The sequence below is a fragment of the Haliotis cracherodii genome, unplaced genomic scaffold (genome assembly GCF_022045235.1).
Source record: "Haliotis cracherodii isolate W230 unplaced genomic scaffold, xgHalCrac1.p SCAF_1, whole genome shotgun sequence".
Lineage (NCBI taxonomy): Eukaryota > Metazoa > Mollusca > Gastropoda > Lepetellida > Haliotidae > Haliotis > Haliotis cracherodii.
In genome coordinates this window covers 26526852-26550204 of record NW_027266264.1, presented here as the reverse complement: position 1 = coordinate 26550204, position 23353 = coordinate 26526852, and the positions used below count along the sequence as shown (strand labels likewise).

Sequence of the window (23353 nt, the reverse complement as noted above, 5' to 3'; positions counted from 1 at the left end):
CTGAGTGAGTGAGTGTGCGTGTTGAGTGAGTGTGCGATGTAAGTGTTGAGTGAGTACGCGAGGTGGGTAAGTGTGCGTTTTGACTGAGTGAGTGAGTGGGTGTGCGTGTTGAGTGAGTGTGCGATGTAAGTGTTGAGTGAGTACGCGAGGTGGGTAAGTGTGCGTTTTGACTGAGTGAGTGGGTGTGCGTGTTGAGTGAGTGTGCGATGTAAGTGTTGAGTGAGTACGCGAGGTGGGTAAGTGTGCGTTTTGACTGAGTGAGTGAGTGTGCGTGTTGAGTGAGTACGCGAGGTGGGTAAGTGTGCGTTTTGACTGAGTGAATGGGTGTGCGTGTTGAGTGAGTGTGCGATGTAAGTGTTGAGTGAGTACGCGAGGTGGGTAAGTGTGCGTTTTGACTGAGTGAGTGAGTGTGCGTGTTGAGTGAGTACGCGAGGTGGGTAAGTGTGCGTTTTGACTGAGTGAGTGGGTGTGCGTGTTGAGTGAGTGTGCGATGTAAGTGTTGAGTGAGTACGCGAGGTGGGTAAGTGTGCGTTTTGACTGAGTGAGTGAGTGTTCGTGTTGAGTGAGTGTGCGATGTAAGTGTTGAGTGAGTACGCGAGGTGGGTAAGTGTGCGTTTTGACTGAGTGAGTGAGTGTGCGTGTTGAGTGAGTACGCGAGGTGGGTAAGTGTGCGTTTTGACTGAATGAGTGAGTGTGCGTGTTGAGTGAGTGTGCGATGTAAGTGTTGAGTGAGTACGCGAGGTGGGTAAGTGTGCGTTTTGACTGAGTGAGTGAGTGTGCGTGTTGAGTGAATACGCGAGGTGGGTAAGTGTGCGTTTTGACTGAGTGAGTGGGTGTGCGTGTTGAGTGAGTGTGCGATGTAAGTGTTGAGTGAGTACGCGAGGTGGGTAAGTGTGCGTTTTGACTGAGTGAGTGAGTGTTCGTGTTGAGTGAGTGTGCGATGTAAGTGTTGAGTGAGTACGCGAGGTGGGTAAGTGTGCGTTTTGACTGAGTGAGTGAGTGTGCGTGTTGAGTGAGTGTGCGATGTAAGTGTTGAGTGAGTACGCGAGGTGGGTAAGTGTGCGTTTTGACTGAGTGAGTGAGTGGGTGTGCGTGTTGAGTGAGTGGGTGTGCGTGTTGACTGAGTAGGCGAGGTGGGTAAGTGTGCGTTTTGACGGAGTGAGTGGGTGTGCGTGTTGAGTGAGTGTGGGTTGAATGGGTGAGCAGGATGAGTGAGTGACTGCGGTGGGTGAGTGGATTGTGTGAGTGAGTGAGTGGAATGCGTGAGTGAGAAAGTGTGCGGGATGAGTGCGTGTGCGGGGTGGGTGAGTGAATGTGGTTACTGAGAGTACGTGTGCGGGATTGGTGAATGAGTTTGTGGATCGAGTGAGTGAGTGAATGTGCGGCCTGGGTGAGTGAGTGTGTGGAGTGAGTGAGTGAGTGAATGTGCGGCCTGGGTGAGTGAGTGTGTTGAGTAAGAGACTGACACCAGTAACTGTGCAGCCATTCGATTTCAGATTGTGATAAAAACATAATAAAAAACGTTGTATCGCCTCTCAAATGTTTGTGTAAATAATATCAAGTTATGATACAACATCGGATATACGTCTAACTAACTCCATTCAACATATCAGAATTATGCATAATTAATCTGACAACAGAGATTTCATCTTCAAAGAACACGCAAACAAACATGGCAGCCCACTGACTTTCAACATTTATCAACAGAGGTACGAGGTGCTCTCCACATAAAAACCCCACCGATTTAAAATCTTGAAATATTTTCACTGATAATGTATGATACAGTCTACATGTCTGGCATACCCACGACCCGCTCCCAACATACCCACGACCTCTCCCAACATACCCCAACAAACTGTCATGTCGAAAATCGATGGAGAAGATAAATAAACATGGCGATAAACACGATGACGAAACTAGATACCACAGTGATACGTGTGAGCTTATTTTAAGCCGTCGATCAAAGTTTTTCCTCTTCTCAAAATATGCGTTGATGGTCTCCCCATGGACGATTTCGCGATAAACAGTATTGAGTTACAAATATGCTGGCGATATTAGCTTAAGACGGAAGTGAAATGGCTGCAACTGCTCGTCCCGATGGGGGAGTTCGTGGGTGTGCATTCAACAAGCGTGAGTGTGTCGACATCATTAAGCCATGCCCCATGCTTATACTGATGGCTATATGTAAATATACGCGAGATTTAAGACTCTGTCTAAAACAGTGGCAGTGGCATAAACAAATATTTTATCATGTTCACATCCGGTAGGATTCGAGAGAGAGAGGGAGAGACACACAGAGAGACAGAGAGACAGAGAGAGAGAGAGAGCGAGAGAGACAGAGACAGACAGACAGAGAGAGAGAGACAGACAGACAGAGAGACACACAGAGACAGACAGAGAGAGACAGAGACAGAGAGACAGAGAGACACACAGAGACAGACAGAGAGAGACAGAGACAGAGAGAGAGAGAGAGAGAGAGAATAGAAGTAGCATACTAATCATAACTAGTCACTCTATAATCAAGTGCAGTAACGATGCCGTGTTTTTTTCTAATTGGTGTCCTAAACAATGAAACGCTATGACGTCAATACTGTATGCGTACACATTGTTCAGTCATCAAACATTCATTACATAAATCATTAAAAACATTATCATATAGGGTGTCTGTGTTAAAGCAATGGTGAGTTACAGTAGAATGATATGATATTATGTGTGGCGCCGGCTGAACGATACACACATATAACACTAATTACAGGTCATAACAAGAAATAATGACATATAGATAATAACTATCTCGTTGTAAAATGTCATTGAACTGAACGCTTAACATACTCAGCAAGTGATAACAGAGATGTACAAGTACATCACGATTTCTCTACTGTCACTTCAATTATTTTCAACATAAAAAGACTACCAAAAATATTTTATCAACGTAACGAAAATAGTTCTTAATAAAGGATTCTAAAACAAGACAGGAATGTTAGCAATGCCAATACTCTCCAAGTACCTACTTCTCCAATCCCCAACACACACACAAGAAATACCTCCAGTCTCTGAGGTCATATCCTACATTGATATTTTTCTTCTATTGGTCTGATACGGCAGATAGTTCCAGACTTTGGGAGCAAAACACCTGGTACGATTCCACAAGTTTGGTGGAAATAAATGTTTTTTAGTTTATTTCCATGTCATGAATTTAATTTGCAAAATCTATTTCCGTAGTTCTATGATATGTTTTATTGCAGTATAATCGAAAGAGGATGCGAACAGTTTCAAAATCCAACGCGCAGTACGTCAGAATCCGTATTTTAATGCACCGGTATCTATATTTACTCACTTACCAACTTAAAGGAAGTGATTACTATGTTCGTAAAAAAGTTGATGCCTGCCATAATATAAGTTAATTACATTAAGAGAAGTATTTTTTGTTTAAAAAGGGATGAGGTTGCTGGTTTGGCTTGAATCAGTACCAGCTGCACCCTGTCATTTTGGTGCTGTGCATGTAAAGAATATGCTGACCAGGCCAAATAAATGTTAGTACAAAGAATCAAATATATAATAGATCAGTATGTTATACTGTTATACAAGTATGTTATTGAAGATACAATTAAACATAAAAACGCAAAAGACAAAAAATAATCAGTCAATAATTATCGGCCAAAAGAATTCCATAGGGCGTAAAAGGCAAAATAACGGTGAATTCTATATGAATTGATAACTGAAAATCAGTGATGACACCATTTTTTCGCGAAAAGGGTAAGCATGTTAACTTGCCTCGATAAAGAAATCCGGAATAGAGAAACATATCAACTGCGAGTAATGTCCCTGTAATGTAACGTGCCTGATAGTATTTAGTCGCACAGCAAGGTTTCTGGATTGACGACTTTCACACTAACGGGACTTACTATTGTATTCAGCCACACAATTAGTAAGTGAGTGAATTGATCTTCCCGTCGCATTTCATTGTCTTCATTGTGATCGGATCTGGAGCACCTAAACCAGTGGTCGATAGTGTGAGGCCCCTCAATATTGTACGGCTCCATGCTGCATCACTACAACAGTTGTATGCACCCAATTCCAAGGCTGTCACCAATGGTACCGAAGACAGACCCAATACTCACCCCACTCCATGTAGATAGACGGTATTACAAACTGACACCACCCTGACTCTAAGCACTGACATAAGAACACAGTACATACAGGAAAATAGGTCAAACGATGCCAGGACGAACCGAACTTTACAGCGAAAGAAAAAACATCTTCACATTTCACTTGTTATTAGTAGTTTGCGGTTGGCGATAAAGGATATATCCCGTTAACTTTTAAGTGCTTCATCACAAATCCCAGCACCACGAACCATATGTTCCCATGAACTTCAGAAGTTTCTAATTAAGATTTCAAATGAGGAACACTTCCGTTTCCAAATAGTTGCCAATTCTTAAATAAGAAAACAGGAAAGGCGAAAATATATCCTTATCTGTTAATTAATATCTCAAAACTTTAAAGCAGTATACGCCATGGTTCATGCCTGGGTATGCATGATTATAAAAGTCAAAGTATGCATGATGAAGGACGACGCACGCTCATCACGGCAGATCCTAATGACGTTCTTTGATACCAAGGGAGGCGCCGACAACATCGTATCTTTAATGGTTCCCTTTCATATAGGATATATTTGTTTAATATACAGTATAAGGCGGGGTGCGCGGCAGAGAGGTTTAATACCGTAATGGATAGCACATTGAGCTGATACACCGACCTGGAGGAGGGATAATGCACTCTATACTTTACTCTGTAATCACAAGACAGTGCTTGAACCGTCTTCTGACACTTAGAACCAGTGGCATAAGGTATTCTAAACGCTATGATTTTCGTAACGCCTACACTTTAACATGTACTCTCGTACACTTTAAGATTGTTTATTTATGTGTTCGTTTGTTGTTTAACGTCGCACTCAGCAATATTCCAGCTATATGATGGCGGTCTGTATATAATCGAGTTTGGACCAGACAGTCCAGTGATTGACAGCATGAGCATCGATTGACGTAAGTGGGATACAATGACATGCATCAACCAAGTCAGCCAGCCTGACCACCCGATCCCGTTAGTCGCCTCTTACGACAAGCATAGTCGCCTTTTACGGCAAGCATGGGTTGCTGAAGGCCTATTCTTATCCTGATCTTCACGGGGCACTTTAAGATTGACTGATGGTAGGTCTAGCTCTACAACTGTTCAACACTTTAATAATGACTGATGGTAGTTCAAAACCAAAACCTATGAGCCTGAAGTTTGTTTTAAAGAAAAAAACACCTTGCAACAGTATAATTTTTGTAGCAGTTAAAAGTGTTTTTTTCAACAGTCCGAAGCATAATGTTTTCCTAGTTCTAGGTCTACGATTGTCCAACACTTTAAAATCGACTGATGGTAGCTCTAGTTCTATAATTGTCCAACACTTTAACATTGACTGATGGTAGTTGTAGCTCTATAATTGTCCAACACTTTAACGTTGACTGATGGTAGATCTAGTTCTATAATTGTCCAACACTTTAACATTGACTGATGGTAGTTCTAGCTCTATAATTGACCAACACTTTAACATTGACTGATGGTAGTTCTAGCTCTATAATTGTCCAACACTTTAACATTGACTGATGGTAGTTCTAACTCTCTAACAACTGTCGTGGCGCCCACGGTGTAACATTGAGTAAGTGAGTGTGTTTAGTTTTTAACGCCGCCTTGAAACGTATTTCAATTATATCAAGGCATGTCAGCTTGATGTAAGAAGAAAGCATCAAATTATGAAGGCCCAAGGTGTTAATCACTTCAGTGAAACCCACGAGCAAGGTGCTGACAAATCCAGGAACATAATTGGGGCGAACCGGGATTCGAACACATGATCACAGGTTTCTGACGTGCTCAAGGGATGCAACTCTGCACAAAGAAATGCGGCGACTTTGACCACAGGGTGACTAGTCTTCCTACATAAACACTGATTGATGACCCCAATTCTATACCATCATACTGCTGAAACATTGTTTAAACACTAAGGGGTCAAGCAAACGTAAATCCCAAATTGTCAAATGTCTGACTTGATTAGTTTCGCAGACATGTTTGTCTTTCAAAAAAAAGAAAACTGAAATACTTAAAAACATCAGCACTCCTTAAACGATTTAAAAGTCGTGAAACAAACATGCACATTTCTTCTGGCGTCTGCAGCAACGACACAGTTGTCAACGTGCCCATGTCAGTCAAAGAGGTTGGGTTATAAGGGGTCGGGCGTGCTCGTCATTCCAGAGCGTAATTGTTGAAATAAAACCTGGCCAAACTCATGTCTAAGGTTACAATACTCACAAAGTAGTCAACATGTTCGCTAATATGTTCATCCTCTTAATTGATATTGGTTTGAGTTCTTGCGTTGGTTAAAGTTCCGGGAAGAGTACAGTGAAATGTTTCTTTTCCTAATGAAAATAGGAAAATTGCCACTACAAACAGGTATTGAAGCGACTAATCGACTATTTAAACGATGCGGTCAGCCCCCGTGTGTTCAGCACTGATTGTGTGAAGAGCACGTTCACCTGTTTGCTTTGCCTCAACAACCACAACCCACAAACGGGGTACTATGCATACGTAATCACTACAGGCTTCACACACATGTGGTTAACACGTCATGACGCATAGATAAACGTGTTGATGATTCACATCTTTATGGAACCTTAGAAATATATTAGAAAACACAACAATTCGTAATGATAAAAGATCGATGCGCAGTCTACCACTATTTAAAATCACGTAGTCAGAAATGACATAAAAAATGTTTGTTTGTTGTTTAACGCAGCACTCAGCAATATTCCAGCTATATGAATACGGTCTGTAATTAATCGACAATCCAGTGATTAACATCATGAGCATCGATCTACGCAATTGGGATCGATGACATGCATCAACCAAGTCAGCGAGCCTGACCACCCGATCCCGTTAGTCGCCTCTTACGACAAGCATAGTCACCTTTTGTGGCATGCATGGGTTGCTGAAGACCTGTTCTACTCCGGATCTTCACGGGTCAATAAATATGTAGTGTTATTTTTAAAGTTTCATGACCATCAGTCCCTGACCGCGTGGACATACATGGTCATAATGTAATAGGTGGGCAAGTTTCATGAAAAAATGACGCATTAATACTAGTTGTCATAACACCAGGGTTGTATACATTCGTAAACTTAAATTCCTGAAAGGGAGCATTGACTTGTATCGAGGAATCCGTAGTTCGAGACAGGCAGTGGCGCGATATGAGGCCATATTGGCGATACAAATGTAGCCTGGTTACCAAGTTACATCATCATAAGAGATAAATGGAGTTAGTGAAGTTTCTGCCCTGGCGCTGTATACAATGATATCATCTGTTTATTGAGTTGAACCCGAGACCTTTACTCACAGTCAGTATTCATAAATACAGAACGTGTTTTGTTTATTTATTATTTCTGGCTGAGATCGCGTGTTCACGCGTGTGGGTGTAAATCGAAAACAAACAAGGACAACAGATAACTGGAGCTGTTTGTAATTGTAATGTTTCAGTCTTTACAGCATTAAAAACTCCTAGGAGACACGACCTGGGGAGACAACAAGGGGAGACAATAGAGGGAGACGACAAGGGGAGACAGCAAGGGGAGACAACAATGGGATACGCCCAGGAGAGATGAACTGAAGAGTCAACCAGGGGAGACAATCAGGAGGGACGAAATGGTAAGACCACTGGGTGAACAACAGATTTAGACAACCAGGAGAAAAAAACGGGAGACAAACAGGAGAGACATCCAGCAAAGACAACTGGGTAGACAAACAGGAGGGAAAACTGGGTAGACAACCAGGGCAGACAACCAAGAGAGACATCTGCATAGAGAACCAGGGAAGAAACTGCATAGACAACCAGGAGAGACAACTGCATAGACAACCAGGGGACAACCAGGAGAGACAACTGCATAGACAACCAGGGGACAATCAGGAGAGACAACTGCATAGACAACTAGGAGTGACACCTGCATAGTCAACCAGTAGATAAAACTGCATTGACAACCAGGAGATAACCAGGAGAGACTACTGCATAGACAACTCGGAGAGACAACTGCATAGACAACTAGGAGTGACAACTGCATAGACAACCAGGGGACAACCAGGAGAGACAACTGCATACACAACCAGGGGATAACCAGGATAGACAACTGCATAGACAACCAGGGGACAACCAGGAGAGACAACTGCATACACAACTAGGAGAGACAACTGCATAGACAACCAGGGGACAACCAGGAGAGACAACTGCATACACAACCAGGGGACAACCAGGAGAGACAACTGCATACACAACTAGGAGAGACAACTGCATAGACAACCAGGGGATAACCAGGATAGACAACTGCATAGACAACCAGGAGAGACAACTGCATACACAACTAGGATAGACAACTGCATAGACAACCAGGGGACAACCAGGAGAGACAACTGCATACACAACCAGGAGAGACAACTGCATACACAACCAGGGGACAACCAGGATAGACAACTGCATAGACAACCAGGGGACAACCAGGAGAGACAACTGCATACACAACTAGGAGAGACAACTGCATAGACAACCAGGGGATAACCAGGATAGACAACTGCATAGACAACCAGGGGACAACCAGGAGAGACAACTGCATACACAACTAGGAGAGACAACTGCATAGACAACCAGGGGACAACCAGGAGAGACAACTGCATAGACAACCAGGGGACAATCAGGAGAGACAACTGCATAGACAACCAGGGGACAACCAGGAGAGACAACTGCATACACAACTAGGAGAGACAACTGCATAGACAACTCGAAGAGAGAACCGCATAGACAACTCGGAGAGACAACTGCAAAGAAAACTCGGAGAGACAACTGCATAGACAACTAGGAGTGACAACTGCATAGACAACTAGGAGTGACAATTGCATAGACAACCAGGGGACAACCAAGAGAGACAACTGTATAGACAACTCGAAGAGAGAACCGCATACACAACTAGGAGAGACAATTGCATGGACAACCAGGAGTGACAACTCCATAGACATCTAGGAGTGACAAATGCCTACACACCCAGGAGAGACAAATGCCTAGACAACCAGGAGAGACGACTTCATAGACAACCAGGAGAGACAAATGCCTAGACAACTAGGGGACAACCAGGAGAGACAACTGCATACACAACCAGGAGAGACAACTGCATAGACAACCAGGGGACAACCAGGAGAGACAACTGCATAGACAACTCGAAGAGAGAACCGCATAGACAACCAGGAGAGACAAATGCCTAGATAACCAGGAGAGACGACTTCATAGACAACCAGGAGAGACAAATGCCTAGACATCCAGGAGAGACGACAGAAAGTAACAACGTTGAGAGAAAACCTGGGAAACAGCAGGGAGAGACACAACGTCGAAAGACACGGATCAGGAAATGAAAATTCTTAAAGGAATCCGTTAGGACCTGATAAACTAGGCAGAGCTTCGTTAAACAAGTCTTGTTCTCGTAGTTTGCTGCACGGGACGCACGGAAATGAGTTCTTGGCCAGACGGGATTGAAACAATTAGAGACGGCGGCCTGAACGTCTTGTGATCTGCTCACCGCATGTTGCCCCTCAACAGAGCGGGGGAGGCTTTATTTGGTATGGGAAAGACTTTGCGAGTTGTATTTGCTCTGCGGGATGCATCCAGACTAGTTATACTGTGCATTAAAAAGTGAACTTAAAGAAAACTTGTCATCAAGGAATGGCTTGCACTCAGTCTGTGACTTCCAGAACGGTAAACACTGTGGGTGAGGTGCTACTGACGCAACCACTGAAATATGTTTGAGTTTAGTTTTTCATTTGTGTTGGTTCATGTGGCATTAGTCGTACTTCCACAATGTATACTTTAAAAATATATGTTTCGTAGTCACGGTTGTTCATGACAATCGTCAGAATCCAGGGCTTATGCTCCACGCATTTCCTTTATACACTTGTAACAACAGTTACAATAGTATTCCTCCTGATCGTGAGGCCATTTAAAACAATTAATATGTGTGAAGGAGTATTCTGAGGGCGATCAATATATTTTGTATTTGCCTGGTAAAAATATCCGGTTTGAATATTACTTCATCGCATATTATGATTGTCCGGATTTTAACCTGTTCACAGCGAGGTATCGTCTGCTCCACAACCTACTGAGTAGATACGGGGGAAAAGAGGTGATGTAAGTTTGGAAACCGGCTTCTAAAGAGAAATATATTATGGCGTCTCCATGAATGTTATTATGAGACATTCAGTCATGTAACTAAGAATTATATTTGATATTTAAACGCCTTTAATGTGTCGACAAATGTAAGCGCGTGTGAGTACTCGTTATACTAAATTTGCCTTCAAAAAGTGGGCAATTTGACTTGGTGACGGTAATGAGAAATACTTTGGCTTAAGAGGTGAGACAGTTGAAACATTATCTTTGTACAAGGAAATAATGCACTCGACATTTGCATATGGGGTTGCATAATCACAATGAAAAACTACAGCATTATGAAGACGACACTCGTGCCATTTCAGAGAATAGCGCATGAACCGTATCACAACTGACAGTATTTAACATATGACCATATAGAATGTAATACACAGTTAAATATGATAATAGGCCATTAAAAGCAATCATTAAACCAATTTCATATAACTCTATGGGGATGGTTCTTCGCAAAAAAAGTAGCAATTTGTAAAACAAGAATGTCTATGTCTTTGGGTGGTCATGTCAAACATGATAGTGTTATAGGGCTGTGCCTCATTAAACAATTACACACCATAGCGGATGCAACTTACAACTATACATGTCTCGCCAAAACATATATAGTTCACACTCCCTTCAATTTGCATTAAATTTCATGTGACGTCCAAAAGACCGCACAGCATATTACGTAAACGATGGCCTTCTATTAAAGATCGATGTCTCACTGCACTATGAATCAAATATGTTCCGATGAATCAATTCAATTTTCATTGAAAAATGATGACCCTCATGGGAAGATCAATCATCTAAGTAATCGTTATGTTTAAATGACGATCTTGATAGAAAGACAGATCGATACCAACATCATACACTGAGCATCGCCCAATGACGGGAAGATGGCATCTTGAATAGAAGTGAGTGAAATGGGTTTAACGCCGCTTTTAACAGCATTCCAGTAATGTCACGGCGTGACAGCTTAATGTGGGAGGAAAGCCCGAAGTGAGGCAGGTCTCGGACGTTTACCACTTTGGTGAAACCCCCTAGCACGGGTATGGTGCTGACAAACCTAGAAACATAATCGGGGCGAAAAGGGATTCGAACCCACCAACATAGGTTTCTCGCATTCAAAGATGACCTATAATCGATCGCATCTTACACTATAGAAAGAAGGCTCCTGCGACCGATTGTACCCTCCATTAGAGAAAGAAGGCCTTCTGTATCAGGTCGATCCTAGCCTTGCGAAAACAATGTCCTGTGACAGATTGTTCCACCAGAGGGGGCGGTCGGGTAGCCTAGCGGTTAAAGCGTTCGCTCGTCACGCCGAAAATCCAGGTTCGATTCCCGACATGGGTACCATGTGTGTAGCCCATTTCAGGCGTCCCCCGCCTTGATATTTCTGGAATATTGCTAAAAGCGGCGTTAAACCATACTCACTCACCCCATTACCAGAGAAAAAAGGTTAATATAACAGATCGATGCATTACAAGGGAAAGAAGGCCTTCCGTGTCAGACCCATACTTTCCTTTAGGAAGAAGGCTCTTTATGTGACAGAATGTATCCTGTACTTGCGAAAGAAGGCCCCTGTTACAGGTCGATCCTATCCTCGACTAAGCAAGCCTCCTGTGACCGATCGTTTCCTACTCTAGGGAAATAAGGCCCTGCCACAGATCGTTTCCTAGATAGAGATATGGCCTCATGCGACAGATCGTTTTCCATACTGGAAAAATAAGGCCTCCTGTGACAGGTCGTCAAAGGTATTTGCCCGTTAACATAATTGGGATCCCGAGCTATCACAAAAAAGACTTCCTGTGGCATAAAGACCATCTCAGATAATTCATAGATGGCCTTTCATCAATTAAAGACGTTTGTTTCCTACCACAAACAGATGGCCACAACGAAGAGATAGGCACTGTCCTATTACATCACTGAAAGGTCACCGGCAGCGACACTGACTTTCTGTCAAAGTCGCATTCTCCTAGAGTGATAAGTAGACTAGTTAGACTTTGCAGCGACGCGTGCTCCGGCCTACACACGTGCGCTTCCATTGGATTCCGGCAGAATGTCAGAGGGAGCTGTGTCTGACATTTCGAGGCCTCCTGATACCGGCTCTATTGTCTCTACACAGACACAAAAGGCCTGGGGTCCCACATGTTAGATAACAACCCCGGTGATGTCAAACACGACGCCGTAGTACTGGGATACAGTCTCTAACAGATAAACAACGAGGGGTGAATTTGGAACGTTTCGCAGGGGTTGTATGGCAGGTATATATGTTGGTGGGAAATAGTACAAAGGATACGCGTGTTATTACGCTCGTTTCGCAGCATTCGGAATAAAGGAATATGATTCATAAATAGTCGCAATCATGCTAGCGTGTTGCTACTGTTGCATTCTAGACGTTGCTGTAGTTCAGAAATACGAATATAGCTTCAGAGCTGCATCTGTTGTCTGTACATGTGTTTTCACTTATGAATGGGAATTCAACGAAGGGAGAGACTGGCATGTGTCTGGAAACGTCTTGAAAATTAAGTTATGAATAACAGTAAAGACATTGATGTTTGTGTTTCTATAAATAACTGTGTCATGCTTAATGAGAATTCTGACATAGACACGGCGTTTCCGTTACACTAGGGCTCCCCTACACACATATACACTAGGGCTCCCCTATACATATACAACTAGGGCTCCCCTATACACATATACACTATGGCTTCCCTACACACATATACATTAGGGCTCTTCTATACACATATACACTAGGGCTCCCCTATACACATATACATTAGGGCTCCCCTATACACATATACACTAGGGCTCCCCTATACACATATACACTAGGGCTCTTCTATACACATATACACTAGGGCTCTTCTATACACATATACACTAGGGCTTCCCTATACACATATACATTAGGGCTCTTCTATACACATATACACTAGAGCTCCCCTATACACATATACACTAGGGCTCTTCTATACACATATACACTAGGGCTCCCCTATACACATATACACTAGGGCTCCCCTATACACATATACACTAGGGCTCTTCTATACACATATACACTAGGGCTCCCATATACACATATACACTAGGGCTCCCCTACACACATATACACTAGGGCTCCCCTATACATATATACACTAGGGCTCCCCTACACACATATACACTATGGCACCCCTATACACATATACACTAGGGCTCCCCTATACACATATACATTAGGGCTCCCCTATACACATATACATTAGGGCTCCCCTACACACATATACACTAAGGCTCCCCTATACACATATACACAAGGCATCCCCTATACACATATATACTCTGGCTCCCCTGTACCCTAATACACTATTGCTCCCCTCTACATATATACACTAGGGCTCCCCTATACACATATACACAAGGCATCCCCTATACACATATACACAAGGCATCCCCTATACACATATACACAAGGCATCCCCTATACACATATACACTAGGGCTCCCCTATACACATATACACAAGGCATCCCCTATACACATATACACAAGGCATCCCCTATACACATATACACAAGGCATCCCCTATACACATATACACTCTGGCTCTCTAATACACATATATACTCTGGCTCCCCTGTACCCTAATACACTATTGCTCCCCTCTACACATATACACTAGGGCTCCCCTATACACATATACACAAGGCATCTCCTATACACATATACACAAGGCATCCCCTATACACATATACACTCTGGCTCTCTAATACACATATATACTCTGGCTCCCCTGTACCCTAATACACTATTGCTCCCCTCTACACAGAAACACAGTGCAGATATATATCTGTGTGTGTGGTGTGTGTTTACACTACTCTTCAATTGTGGTTGTTTTATGTGTAGTTTGAAAACACATCTTGGCTCTAAAAGAACAGATATATTACTTTTCTTAGCTCTTGAACAATCGCATTTTATTTTGAGCATGTGTGTGTGTGTGTGAAAGTTAGTTTTAACGTTTTAAAGTATTAAATCATTAATGAAAAATTATATAAACATTTTTTATACATTTCAACAATAATTTTGACTTGTTTCAATTTTTCAATTTACAACTGTACAAAAAACATCCACTTCAGTGTCTTGTCTTCACACAAATATTTGAAGCAGCACACACAATCTCGGGTCATACTCGGCTTAACCCCGACCTTGCCACAGGTGAACGGTTTGTAAACTCGGAGCAATGCTTAAAACGAAATAAGATCGCCATCAAAAACAAAACTCACGTTCGGTCCAACTTGCTTGCCAACCGGCACTTTACTCTTTACCATTCCTTGACGGTCCGTACTACAATCCAATTTTACATCCACCTTGCTTGTTGAACTGTAAATAATATGATTGAGGGGACATCTCCACGAATAGGTTCGCTGTGCGAAGGCGTGAGTGAGTTCCGGCGAATGAATCACCGCACGATATGTTCATCGTCCTCGCGCTCGGGGTTCACTTCATTCAGAAGATCCCCGTGGCTCGGGCTGGTCGCACCTTATGTAGATATCATTACAACTGATATATCATCTTTATAGGAGGAAAGAGGAGGGACATATCTGCGTAGATACGTACCATGACGGAATATGGGTACGTGCTAAGACATACTTGAAGGCAAATTAAGACATATTGTTTCCTTGTATTGTTTTAAGGCGTCCATTTGTCTCTAACTATGGGCACATATAATAGTCTGTCAGGTGACTACTGGTGAGTAATGTATTGTTTTCTATCGCAACAACTGCAGGTTTACATTCCGTAACGGAAGAATGGCCACACATGATATAAAGAATATACTTTTAGTTTCCTTGAAGTATTAACTCCATTGGTCGCTTCCCTTAAAACAGCAAACTATTTCAGAGACATTCTTGACGTTAATTATTCACAAGTCGTGTTTTCATTTCTTCACATTTATAAAGATTTATGTATGTTATTTTCAATATTAAGAAGAACAAAATAGTGAACTCTTTGTAATAAGGATAATTTAATAACCTTTAAGATCATTAAAACTTATATTAGTCAGAACAAACACAAATTAGGGACAAATTTATTTTTTGAATTTTAAATTTCCTTTATATAGTATATACATTGGACACAGAAATTACATAGAACTATAAACTGTTTCCATGGTTACATTTTCGATTAACGAAACCAAGCCGCAGATCTAGAGATCAGACGAAGCTATAGTTACAGTATTTGTTTCAGTTCAATTCTTTCATCTGGGAGGGGCGGTCGGGTAGCCTTGTGGTTAAAGCGTTCGCTCGTCACGCCGAAGACCCGGGTGCGATTCCCGACATGGGTACAACGTGTGAAGCCCATTTCTGGTGTCCCCCGCCGTGATATTGCTGGAATATTGCTAAAAGCGGCGTAAAACCAAACTCACTCACTCACTTTCATCTGGGAAATCAAATTTAACAAAAGTATTGAATATATATGTGTATTATTCGTATCAAAGATATTGGGTGTTTAAAAGGGAAAGCCCATTTTGGTTATCGGCTAAACATAGATTTATAGAATATAGAGTTTTACGGGAGACCATAAAACTGCTGTAGCGCATGTGCAGTGAGAAACGAGTCGCTGTGAGTCGCACTTCTTAGCAGCGCGTGACACATTACGTCATCGGGAGGATGATGGCTCATGATTAGATGCCACAAGCAATGCATGAAGTTAGGTTTAGCTTACAATTACATACTTTGCAGTCGTGCAAAAATTAAAGACGCGTGGACGACAGATTTATGCACCAAAATATGCATGAAACACATAAGCCACATGTCACATTGAATAATCGCTTGTTATATCATCAGCAGGAACGTTACTCAGAAAAAACAACATTGTGACGTCATATATCATTTGTTCAAAATTAATGGAATAATAATAATAATAATAATAATAACAACAACAACAACAATAATAATAAACAAATAAATAAATAAATAATAATAATAATAATAATAATAATTAAAAAAAACTTATTCTTGCCGTATACATACCAACTGATTCAATTAATTTAAATTTTCATTGCGTTGTATCAATAAGTACAAATATAGATAACATTAATTCCGTCTTCAACACGGATCATTTGAGTTCATTCAAAGTTCACAGCTCATGTTGATTTAAATCTACTACGTCATACGGAGTTCCTACTGATCCATCCTTGTCCTTGTCCTTCCTACCGTTGTTAAACCAACCATTCGGTATTCCCAATCATAAGGAAGTATGAGTGGCTGAGTCAATAAGTATGAAATAGTGTGAAACATAAATTCATCATACATATCTGTTTTGACACTTTACCATTGTGGCGGTCGGTAAGCGACACCACACCGCTCGATTTAAATCTTATCAATTATTACCCCAACCGCTTTTATCAACAATACACCTGTAACCTACCCTTGTTGACGATGACAGTCTTCGACGTAAAGTTCGTTGTGGTTTCGACATACTAGTATCCGTCTGCGTAGAGTACGTAGTGATCCTTTCACGAGAAACGCGTGAAAGAGCTCGCCTTCGCCAGTGTCCGTAGGTAAGTTAACCACAATTCTATCACACGACAATCTCGGCGAATCTTCCTCGGCTGTTTCCGTTATCCGGGTGACCTCCAATTTCGAAGTATATGGCGGCTGCTCCCGACTTCTATTTATCATCAGTTACACAATACAGACAATAATTTAATGACTCAGGCATCCAAACAATTCCTAGGTAGAGCCAGACTAATGTGCGCTGATTGTGTCAGTTATCCCCAACCTCTGTACGTGACCCGGTAAACATTAGACCCTAATGTACCGCACAGGATCTGACCCTGGGTCAAAGCTTTGATTTGTAAACAATATGCCTCGGAAAGTCGGGGATACAAAGGGGTCATATTCCGCAATCACGCTAATGCTGCAATAAATGTGTGTATGTCATACTAAACGTGCTACAAGAGTGGACGTTTTCGTGTATACAGTTTATTCACACAGACACAGGCACATTTATAATACACTGTACTTGGCGACTTTAACATGTCCTCTGTGTCATGATGACTGCGAGACCCCGACACACGCACACTTTCAGTCTCACCTCCAATGACGTGCACGTAGACACGCCGACAGCCTCTTGTGCAACGACTGTATTATTCCGAGTAAGTCTCACATTGAGATAATTCGGAGATAACTACGCCAGGAAATGGTTAACAGAACCGATATATAACACAGGGTGTTCGTATTCAAATACGTTATTTGGAAGATAAATAACAAGAAAACATTTCAGTTTGTTAAAAAAGATTAAGAATGATATAAATATAGAGATTTGGAGGAGCATGATGCAGTTATAAGGCTTGCGTGTTAATCAAGAACGCGGCGATTTATGATTACCTGCTTTCGCAGAAGTTTACATGTGAAACGTTTTCGTAAGTGTAGCTGTAGAAGACTAGACATCAACTGGACACTTTCAGAGAACATTCACGTGTTCGGAGGGGTCAACGTGACATAATCAGAGAATACACCAATGTGTACATCTTCCCGAGGCAAGGGGGTGGTTAACTGACTATAAAAGTCCGGTTTCCACCCTTGCGCAACAAGGATGGAATTATGGAGTTACATTTTGCCTGGACTAACGAGTCTCTGCATAGTCCAATCAAAATTGCTGAACGAACAAGACATCATCGATTCCTAAACAAAATGGATTTCAACGTGCAGATTTCGGTCGATTGCGGGATTTGCAAAGCAGATGTATCACAACTGGGCGTCGACAGATATTTTCCAAATCTTTTCATGTTTTTAATCATGGTGCTCACCTAATTTGATGCACTTCGTGTGGTAAGACCCGATTTATTACAATTGTATAGATCTTGATTATTGAGCAGATCGTCTTGACTGGGCGCCGCCATTATTTATGCAAATGCAAGTGATACGAGAGATGGAACCTGATTGGTCAATGGGAGGAACATAGAAGGGACATTGGTGGCGCAACGATCGAGCCAGGAAATTCCAGCCTAGCTCGGCAAGGGTGGATACTGGACTTTTTTAGTCAGTTAACGCCCTTGCCTCGGGAAGATGCAATGTGTACGGAGAGACAGCATCCAGACACAAGCAGGGAACACACCCACGTGAAGGGGAGAAACATCAACTAGACACAATCAGAGAACACACCCACGTGAAGAGAGAGACAACAATTAGACACAAGCAGAGAACACACCCACGTGAAGAGAGGGACAACAATTAGACACAAGCAGAGAACACACCCACGTGAAGAGAGAGACAGCTACTAGACACAATCAGAGAACACACCCACGTGAAGAGAGAGACAGCTACTAGACACAATCGGAGAATACACTCACGTGAAGGGAGAGACAGCTATTAGACACAATCGGAGAACACACTCACGTGAAGGGAGAGACAGCTACTAGACACAATCGGAGAATACACTCACGTGAAGGGAGAGACAGCTATTAGACACAATCGGAGAACACACCCACGTGAAGAGAGAGACAGCTACTAGACACAATCGGAGAATACACTCACGTGAAGGGAGAGACAGCTATTAGACACAATCGGAGAACACACTCACGTGAAGGGAGAGACAGCTACTAGACACAATCGGAGAACACACCCACGTGAAGAGAGAGACAGCTACTAGAAACATACGGAGAACACACTCACGTGAAGGGAGAGACAGCTACTAGACACAATCAGAGAACACAACCCCGTGAAGGGAGACACAGAAGCTAGACACAAGCAGAGAATACACCCACGAGAACGAAGACACAGCAACTAGACACAATCAGAGAACACACCCTCGTGACCAGAGACGTATCAACTGGACACAATCAGAGAATACACCCACGAGAACGGAGACACAGCAACTAGACACAATCGTAGAACACACCCACGTGAAGAGAGAGACAGCTACTAGACACAATCGGAGAATACACTCACGTGAAGGGAGAGACAGCTATTAGACACAATCGGAGAATACACTCACGTGAAGGGAGAGACAGCTACTAGACACAATCAGAGAACACAACCCCGTGAAGGGAGACACAGAAGCTAGACACAATCAGAGAATACACTCACGTGAAGAGAGAGACAGCTACTAGACACAATCAGAGAATACACTCACTTGAAGAGAGAGACAGCTACTAGACACAATCGGAGAATACACTCACGTGAAGGGAGAGACAGCTACTAGACACAATCGGAGAATACACTCACGTGAAGAGAGAGACAGCTACTAGACACAATCGAAGAATACACTCACGTGAAGGGAGAGACAGCTACTAGACACAATCAGAGAATACACTCACTTGAAGGAAGAGACAACTACTAGACACAATCAGAGAATACACTCACGTGAAGAGAGAGAAAGCTACTAGACACAATCAGAGAACACACTCACGTGAAGAGAGAGACAGCTACTAGACACAATCGGAGAATACACTCACGTGAAGGGAGAGACAGCTACTAGACACAATCAGAGAACACACTCACATGAAGGGAGAGACAGCTACTAGACACAATCGGAGAATACACTCACGTGAAGGGAGAGACAACTACTAGACACAATCAGAGAACACACTCACGTGAAGGGAGAGACAGCTACTAGACACAATCAGAGAACACAACCCCGTGAAGGGTGACACAGAAGCTAGACACAATCAGAGAATACACTCACGTGAAGAGAGAGACAGCTACTAGACACAATCAGAGAATACACTCACTTGAAGAGAGAGACAGCTACTAGACACAATCGGAGAATACACTCACTTGAAGGGAGAGACAGCTACTAGACACAATCGGAGAATACACTCACGTGAAGAGAGAGACAGCTACTAGACACAATCGAAGAATACACTCACGTGAAGGGAGAGACAGCTACTAGACACAATCAGAGAATACACTCACTTGAAGGAAGAGACAACTACTAGACACAATCAGAGAACACACTCACGTGAAGAGAGAGACAGCTACTAGACACAATCAGAGAACACACTCACGTGAAGAGAGAGACAGTTACTAGACACAATCGGAGAATACACTCACGTGAAGAGAGAGACAGCTACTAGACACAATCAGAGAACACACTCACGTGAAGGGAGAGACAGCTACTAGACACAATCGGAGAATACACTCACGTGAAGGGAGAGACAGCTACTAGACACAATCAGAGAATACACTCACGTGAAGGGAGAGACAGCTACTAGACACAATCGGAGAATACACTCACGTGAAGGGAGAGACAGCTACTAGACACAGTCGGAGAATACACTCACGTGAAGGGAGAGACAGCTACTAGACACAATCAGAGAACACAACCCCGTGAAGGGAGACACAGAAGCTAGACACAAGCAGAGAATACACCCACGAGAACGAAGACACAGCAACTAGACACAATCAGAGAACACACCCTCGTGACCAGAGACGTATCAACTGGACACAATCAGAGAATACACCCACGAGAACGGAGACACAGCAACTAGACACAATCAGAGAACACATCCACGTGAACGGAGACACAGCAACTAGATACAATCAGAGAACACACCACGTGACTGGAGAGACACAGCAGCTAGATACAATCAGAGAACACACCATGTGACCGGAGACACAGCAGCTAGATACAATCAGAGAACGCACCCACGTGACCGGAGACACAGCAGCTAGATGCAATCAGAGAACACACCATGTGAACGGAGACACAGCAACTAGATACAATCAGAGAACACACCACGTGAACAGAGAGACACAGCAACTAGATACAATCAGAAAACACACCACGTGAAGAGAGAGACAGCTACTAGACACAATCGGAGAATACACTCACGTGAAGGGAGAGACAGCTATTAGACACAATCGGAGAACAGACCATGTGAACGGAGACACAGCAGCTAGATACAATCAGAGAACACACCACGTGACTGGAGAGACACAGCAGCTAGATACAATCAGAGAACACACCATGTGACCGGAGACACAGCAGCTAGATACAATCAGAGAACACACCATGTGACCGAAGACACAGGAGCTAGATACAATCAGAGAACAGACTACGTGACCGGAGACACAGCAGCTAGATACAATCAGAGAACAGACTACGTGAACGGAGACACAGCAGCTAGATACAATCAGAGAACACACCACATGGACAGAGAGACACAGCAACTAGATACAATCAGAGAACACACCATGTGACCGGAGACACAGCAGCTAGATACAATCAGAGGACACACCATGTGACTGGAGAGACACAGCAGCTAGATACAATCAGAGAACACACCACGTGAACAGAGAGACACAGCAACTAGATACAATCAGAGAACACACCATGTGACCGGAGACACAGCAGCTAGATACAATCAGAGAACACACCATGTGACCGGAGACACAGCAGCTAGATACAATCAGAGAACACACCACGTGACTGGAGAGACACAGCAGCTAGATACAATCAGAGAACAGACTACGTGAACGAAGACACAGCAACTAGATACAATCAGAGAACAGACTACGTGAACGAAGACACAGCAGCTAGATACAATCAGAGAACAGACTACGTGAACGAAGACACAGCAACTAGATACAATCAGAGAACACACCATGTGAACGGAGACACAGCAGCTAGATACAATCAGAGAACACACCACGTGACTGGAGAGACACAGCAGCTAGATACAATCAGAGAACAGACTACGTGAACGGAGACACAGCAGCTAGATACAATCAGAGAACGCACCCACGTGACCGAAGACACAGCAGCTAGATACAATCAGAGAACACACCATGTGAACGGAGACACAGCAACTAGATACAATCAGAGAACACACCACGTGACTGGAGAGACACAGCAGCTAGATACAATCAGAGAACAGACTACGTGAACGGAGACACAGCAACTAGATACAATCAGAGAACGCACCCACGTGACCGAAGACACAGCAGCTAGATACAATCAGAGAACACACCATGTGACCGGAGACACAGCAACTAGATACAATCAGAGAACACACCACGTGACTGGAGAGACACAGCAGCTAGATACAATCAGAGAACACACCATGTGACCGGAGAAACAGCAGCTAGATACAATCAGAGAACACACCACGTGACCGGAGACACAGCAGCTAGATACAATCAGAGAACAGACCATGTGAACGGAGACACAGCAGCTAGATACAATCAGAGAACGCACCATGTGAACGGAGACACAGCAGCTAGATACAATCAGAGAACACACCACGTGACTGGAGAGACACAGCAGGTAGATACAATCAGAGAACAGACTACGTGAACGGAGACACAGCAACTAGATACAATCAGAGAACGCACCCACGTGACCGAAGACACAGCAGCTAGATACAATCAGAGAACACACCATGTGACCGGAGAAACAGCAGCTAGATACAATCAGAGAACGCACCCACGTGACCGGAGACACAGCAGCTAGATACAATCAGAGAACACACCATGTGAACGAAGACACAGCAACTAGATACAATCAGAGAACACACCACGTGAACGGAGACACAGCAGCTAGATACAATCAGAGAACACACCACGTGACTGGAGAGACACAGCAGCTAGATACAATCAGAGAACAGACCATGTGACCGGAGACACAGCAGCTAGATACAATCAGAGAACGCACCCACGTGACCGGAGACACAGCAGCTAGATACAATCAGAGAACACACCACGTGAACAGAGAGACACAGCAGCTAGATACAATCAGAGAACACACCATGTGAACGGAGACACAGCAGCTAGATACAATCAGAGAACACACCATGTGAACGGAGACACAGCAGCTAGATACAATCAGAGAACACACCACGTGACTGGAGAGACACAGCAGGTAGATACAATCAGAGAACAGACTATGTGAACGGAGACACAGCAACTAGATACAATCAGAGAACGCACCCACGTGACCGAAGACACAGCAGCTAGATACAATCAGAGAACACACCATGTGACCGGAGAAACAGCAGCTAGATACAATCAGAGAACACACCACGTGACCGAAGACACAGCAGCTAGATACAATCAGAGAACACACCATGTGACCGGAGAAACAGCAGCTAGA

The 23353-nt window shown here is 43.2% G+C and overlaps 1 protein-coding gene across 4 annotated transcripts in view; it reads right to left on the bottom strand.

Moving 5' to 3' along the window:
• The window catches only part of LOC139475155 (uncharacterized), a 113470-nt gene that overhangs the window by 74747 nt on the left and 15370 nt on the right, over positions 1-23353 (bottom strand). The window contains exon 1 of one of the 4 annotated variants that reach the window (XM_071258420.1): positions 16685-16803. The exons of 2 other annotated variants lie outside the window; for them this stretch is intronic. In XM_071258420.1, coding sequence (XP_071114521.1) covers positions 16685-16735 — 51 coding nt within the window. In that variant the 5' untranslated portion in view covers positions 16736-16803. Of the gene's footprint in view, positions 1-14541; positions 14683-16684; positions 16804-23353 lie in introns of those variants that run through there. One more of the 4 variants, XM_071258428.1, reaches the window with a different exon arrangement.